The following is a 6,380-nucleotide window of genomic DNA, read 5'->3' as shown; positions in this document are numbered from 1 at the left end:
TATTTTCTGTCATATAGGCCCCCAAAGTCACTTCAAATGTGATGTGGTCTCTCAGAAAAAAAGGTTTTGTATATTTTGTTGTAAAAATTAGAAATCGCTGGTCAACATTTTGTCCTTATAACTGCATAACAAAATAAAAATTATGTTTAAAAAATTGTGCTGGTGTAAAGTAGATATGTGGGAAATATTATTTAGTAACTATTTTGAGTTATATAACTCTCTAGTTTAAACGGCATAAGAATTCAAACTTTGAAAATTGTGAAATTTTCGCCAAATTTCCAATATTGTCACAAATAAACGCAAATCTTATCAAATAAATTTTATCACTATCAAGAAGTAGAATATGTTACGAGAAAACTAACACATAATCAGAGGGATCCATTGAAGCATTCTAAAGTTATCACACAAAGTAACAGTGTTCGGATTTAAAAAAATGAAGCTCGGTCCTTAAACTACAAAGTGGCTCTGTCCTTAAAGGGTATCTGTCACCTATTTTTTCGATAATCGGCTGCCGGCACCGCCATCAGGGGCTTATCTACAGCATTCTGTAATGCTGTAGATAAGCCCCCAATGTAACCTGAAAGAGAAGAAAAACAGTTATATTATACTCACTCAGGAGCGGTCCGGTTTTGGTCCGATGTGTGTCGCGGTCCAGTCCGGCGCCTCCCATCTAATGATGATGCCCTCTTCTTTGCTTCCTGTCGCGGCACCTGCACAGGCGCAATGCTCTGCCCTGTTGAGGGCAGAACAGAGTACTGCATTGCGCAGGATCTCTCTGATCCTTCCCGGCACCTGCACACTGCAGTACTCTGCTCTGCCCTCAACAGGGCAGAGCAGAGTGCGCCTGCACAGGAGCTGCGACGGGAAGCAAAGATGAGGTCATCGTTAGAAGATGGGAGGAGTCGGACTGGATCGTGACACCCATCGGACCAAAACTGGCCCCGGACCGCCCCTGGGTCGTTTTTCATCTCTTTCAGGTTACATCGGGGGCTTATCTACAGCATTATAGAATGCTGTAAATAAGCCCCTGATGGCGGTGCCCACAGCTGATACTCGAAAAAGTAGGTGACAGATTCCCTTAAAAAGGGTTAAATGTCTGTCATGAATGACTACTGCACATAACGCATTCCATTTGGTCTGAAATAACACTTGGGGAACTTGCATGGCGGTTCAGATTTTGTTTTGTATATGTAATAAGGTTATCCCAATTTTATGACTTTTCTTTTACACATCAAGTAGAAAATGTATAGTTTTTAATTTTATTTCTATCCTGCAATTGTAAAAAAATATAAATAGTCCATTAAGAACTGAGTTTATTTTTGTAAATTGGAGAAGTCCGGCCCCCCTTTGCTGTAGTTTCCTGAAATTTCTGCTCCACTGAAGTCAAATCCAGGATTCTAAAAAAGAAACACAAGAACAATGGGTTACTGATTTAATAACCTATTATGAATAGGTATGAGTAGACTACTCTTGTGAAAATATTCCAAGTGGAATCTGCAGCAATAATTGGAGGCTGACCCCCAGATTTCGTGAGAAAGAACTTTGCAGATTTGCAGTTTGTACTACTAGGTGGCTTACTCACACACAATGGGATTTATCACTGTGCGGTTATCTGCTGTGCTTCCAAACATTGTTTTCAATCCACAAAGGAAACATTTGCAGCTGTATCAATGGAAATGCAGAGCTCCTATGAGGAATAATGGCATTTTCATTCCTATGCTAAACCATGTCTCTTAGACAATTCTAGGGATCATAACGGAGGAAGACCTTCAACGAGATCCAGCATGGAGGCTGACAAAACCTCCTGCAGTTTCCTAGGAATTTCTTCCCACAGCCATTTATGTAATTGGGCCGAGGAAACAAAATATACAATTATGTACCAAGTAGAAAAAATCTGGCTAAGGCCGGGGTCACACTTGCGAGTGTGATGCGAGAAACTGCCGCCGGCACTCGAACCGGAGTGTGCGGCTGCATAGAAATACACGCAGCCGCAAACACTCCGGTCCGAGTGACAGGTATTGATGCAAGTTTCTCACATCACACTCACAAGTGTGACCCCGGTCTAAAACTTCTCATCTCACCCTTCTCATCAGAAGACGCTGCTGCTTAAGTGTTAACTTCTGTGGGTTGGCTGTAGTTCTACCGTTGTTACATTTTTGTATCACGTTTTCTAATCTTTGCTGTGCTAGTCTTGTAGTCTTTACCTTTCTTGTTTAAAGAAATTATTTCCTTTTTCAAATCTTGTGACATTTCTCTTCTATTTGGTACTATTACTGACAACATGAAATGCAAAGAGGTTTTCTTTGTTAAGGAAAACTGGAGAATCATAATGGCAGGTCAGTTTTAGCATTTAGTGAACATGGTAAAAAAAAAAAAAGAAACCCCACACAACTGAGATTGCACTTTTTTTGCAATTTCACCGCACTTGGAATTTTTTTTCCTGTTTTCCAGCACATGATATGCTAAAACCAATGTTGTCGTTCAAAATTACAACTCGTCGCACAAAAAACAAGCCATCACGTGGCCATATTGACTGAAAAATAAAAAAGTTAAGGTTCTGGGAAGAAGGAGAGCAAAAAGCGAAAACGCAAAAATGAAAATACCTCCGGGGTTCAATGAATAATTAGTCTTACGTGTGGTTGACTTCTTGTTAAGCAGAATTTTGTAACTCTAAACTTTAGTTTTGCTCCTAAGACTTTCAGTGGGGTATACTGATTTTTTGCAATTTGTAAAATAACAAATCTTATAGCCTAAAAAGGTCCATGGGAGTAGAAGCGAAACATTGAACCTGAAAGGGTATTCCCATCTATCTCTATACATAAAACTGAATGTGTGTGTGTGTGTATATATCACCAACCAATCACTAAGCATCTTTCATTTCAACAGAGCTGTTCAAAAGAAGCTGAGCTATGATTGGTTGCTATGAGCAACAGTTTTCCTTGCAACCAATCACTAAGCATCTCTTATTTCACCAGAGCTGGTTAAAAGAAGCTGAGCTGTGATTGGTTCCTATGAACAAGTTTTCCCACTTGACAACACCTCAGCAGACACTGACATGGTGGGAGAAATTTAGCATCCCCAGGAACATAAGCTCCCAGCCATTGTCTGCCCCCCAAAAAGGAGCACAGAGCACATGACAGAAATGAATCCCCCCTCCTGTGCCCATATACACATCACACATCCTCTATCATATAGGCACATCTTCCCTCTTAAAGGAATCATTGGTATGAAAGTCAGAGCAAATCCATCCAGCTCTTTGGTTTTGACCCCCAGGCCTCTCTTAAAGGGATCTCCGATATGGAAGTTAGGACCGTTCCACTCAGCTCTGTGGTTGTGACTCCAGTTTCTCTTAAAGGGATCATTGGTATGGAATTTAGGGCAAATCCACTCTGCACTTTGGTACTGACCCCAGGCCTTTCTTAAAGGGATCTCCGGTATGGAAGTCAGGACAATTGCCTTCAAATGCTCTGGTACTGACCCCAGGCTCTTTTAAAGGGATCTCCTGTATGGAAGTTAGGGCAAATCCCTCAGTGCTCTGATTCTGACCCCAGGATTCTATTAAAAGGGAGCATTGGTATGCAAGTCAGGGCAAATCCACACAGCGCTCTGGTTCTAATCCCAGGCTCTCCTAAAGGGATCCCCGGTATGGAAGTTAGGGCAAATCCACTCAGCGCTCTGGTTCTGAGCCAAGGCCCCTCTTAAAGGGATCTCCAGTATGGAAGTGAGGGCAAATCCACTCTGTGCTTTGGTACTGACCCCAGGCCTCTCTGTGATTCTCACCCCAGGCTTCTACTAAAGGGATCATTGGTATGGAAGTCAGGGCAAATCCACTCAGCGCTCTGGTTCTGACGCCAGGCCACTCTTAACCCCTTACCTACAATGGACGTAATATTCTGTCCATGTGACCCTGGACCTAATTACCATGGACGGAATATTACGTCTCAGCGATCAGCGGCGCCCACGTGGTGAGCGCCGCTGATCGCGGCCGGGTGTCAGCTGATTATCACAGCTGACACCCGGCACAATGTGTCAGGGGCGGTCACGGACCTCCCCTGACACGTTAACCCCTTGTACACCGCGATCAAACGCGATCGCGGTGTACCGGGGGTTAAAGGGAAGCATCGGCAGGGAAGGGGCTCCCTCCTTGCTTCCCTGAGCCCCCCACGGCAGCGCAATGTGCAGCGCTGCTGCGGGGGTCTCTTTCCCTACAGGCCCCCGGATCCAAGATGGCGACGGGGGCCTTCGGAGGCCTGTAGGGAGCAGACTTCCTCACTGCCTGCAAAGCACAGGCATGAGGAAGTCTGCAGAACTGCCTGTGACAGATTGCTGATCTGTCACAGTGATGTCCCACCTGGGACAAGGTAATAAAGTAAAAAAGGTAAAGTAAAAAAGGTAATAAAAGTAAAAAGGTAATAAAGTAAAAAAAAAAAAAAAAAGTGTTAAAAATAATTTAAAAAAAAAATCGCTAAATAAATTAGTAAAAAAAAAAAAAAAAAAATCCCCAATAAATCCATTTTTTCAAAATAAAAAAAAACCAAAACAATAAAAGTACACATATTTGGCATCGCCGCGTCCGTAGCGACCCGCCCTATAAAACTGTCCCATTAGTTAACCCCTTTAGCGAACCCCTTAAAAAATAAAAATAAAAAACGAAGTAAAAAATAATGATTTATTATCATACCACCGAACAAAAAGTGCAATAATGCGCGATCAAAAAGACGCATATAAATATCCATGATACCGCTGAAAACGTCATCTTGTCCCGCAAAAAACGAGCCGCCATACAGCGTCATCCGCAAAAAAATAAAAAAGTTATAGCTCGCAGAATAAAGCGATACAAAAATAATTATTTTTTATATAAAACTGTTTTCATTGCAAAAAACCGACAAAACATAAAAAAACGACCTAAGTGAGGTATCCCTGTAACCGTACTGACCCAAACAATAAAACCGCTTTATCAATTTTATCGCACGCGGAACGGCGTAAACGCACCACCCAAAAGAAATTCATGAAACGCTGGTTTTTGTTCATTCTGCGTCCCAAAAATCGGAATAAAAAGCGATCAAAAAATGTCACGTGCCCGAAAATGGTACCAATGAAAACGTCAACTCGTCCCGCAAAAAATAAGACCTCACATGACTCGGTGGGTCAAAATACGGAAAAATTATAGCTCACAATATGTGGTGATGCAAAAACTATTTTTACAATAAAAAGCGTCTTTTAGCGTGACAGCCGCCTGGTTGGGCACATCAGTGGCTCTCCAAAGGCAACATAGCGTCTGATCTCAATTCCAGCCAATTCTGCGTTGAAAAAGTCAAATGGTGCTCCTTCCCTTCCAAGCTCTGCCATGCGCCCAAACAGTGTTTTACCCCCACATATGGGGTATCAGCCTACTCAGGACAAATTACAAAACAACTTTTGGGGTCCAATTTATCCTGTTACCCTTAGGAAAATAAAAAATTAGGGGCAAAAATATCATTTTTGCGGAAAAAAATGATATTTTTATTTTCACGCCCGGTCGTTATAAACTTCTGTGAAGCACTGGGGGGTTCAAAGTGCTCACCACACATCTAGATAAGTTCATTAGGGGGTCTAGTTTCCAAAATGGGGTCACTTGTGGGGGGTTTCCACTGTTTAGGTACATCAGGGGCTCTCCAAAAGCAACATGACACCCGCAGACCATTCCATCAAAGTCTGCATTCCAAAACGTCACTACTTCCCTTCCGAGCCCCGACGTGTGCCCATACAGTAGTTTTCTGCCACATATGAGGTATCAGCGTACTCAGGACAAATTGGACAACAACTTTTGGGGTCCAATTTCTCCTGTTAGCCTTGGGAAAATAAAAAAAATGGGGACTAAAAGATGATGTTTGAGGAAAAAATACGATTTTTTTATTTTCACGCCCGGGCGTTATAAACTTCTGTGAAGCACTGGGGGGTTCAAAGTGCTCACCACACATCTAGATAAGTTCCTTGGGGGGGGTCTAGTTTCCAAAATGGTGTCATTTGTGGGGGGTTTCTACTGTTTTGGTACATCAGGGGCTTTCCAAACGCGACATGGTGTCCGATCTCAATTCCAGCCAAAAACGTCAAATGGCGCTGCTTCCCTTCCGAGCTCTGCTATGCGCCCAAATAGTCATTTACACCCACATATGGGGTATCAGCATACTCAGGACAAATTGCACAATAACTTTTAGGGTCCTGTTACCCTTGGAAAAATAAAATTTGGGGGTGAAAAGATCATTTTTGTGGAAAAAATATGATTTTTTAATTGTACCGCTGTACGTTATAAACTTCTGTGAAGCCCTTGTGGGTTCAAAGTTCTCACCACATATCTAGATAAGTTCCTTGGGGGTCTAGTTTCCAAAATGGGGTCACTT

The 6,380-nt window shown here is 42.4% G+C and overlaps 1 protein-coding gene across 2 annotated transcripts in view; it reads right to left on the bottom strand.

The window, feature by feature from the left end:
* Positions 1 to 304: 304 nt before the first annotated feature.
* Positions 305 to 6,380, bottom strand: part of NUDCD2 (NudC domain containing 2) — a 54,309-nt gene continuing 48,233 nt past the window's right edge. For both annotated transcript variants that reach the window (XR_012231768.1, XM_073573819.1), the window contains one exon: positions 305 to 1,397. Coding sequence is in view for 1 of the 2 variants with exons in the window: in XM_073573819.1 (XP_073429920.1) it covers positions 1,314 to 1,397 (84 nt within the window). In the remaining variant the exon portion in view is untranslated. The remainder of the gene's footprint in view (positions 1,398 to 6,380) is intronic.

This window comes from Dendrobates tinctorius, unplaced genomic scaffold (genome assembly GCF_039654945.1).
Source record: "Dendrobates tinctorius isolate UK_male_01 unplaced genomic scaffold, ASM3965494v1 ptg000036l, whole genome shotgun sequence".
NCBI lineage: Eukaryota > Metazoa > Chordata > Amphibia > Anura > Dendrobatidae > Dendrobates > Dendrobates tinctorius.
The sequence above is the reverse complement of the archived record's forward strand: the minus strand, read 5'-3'. Positions and strand labels throughout refer to the sequence as shown.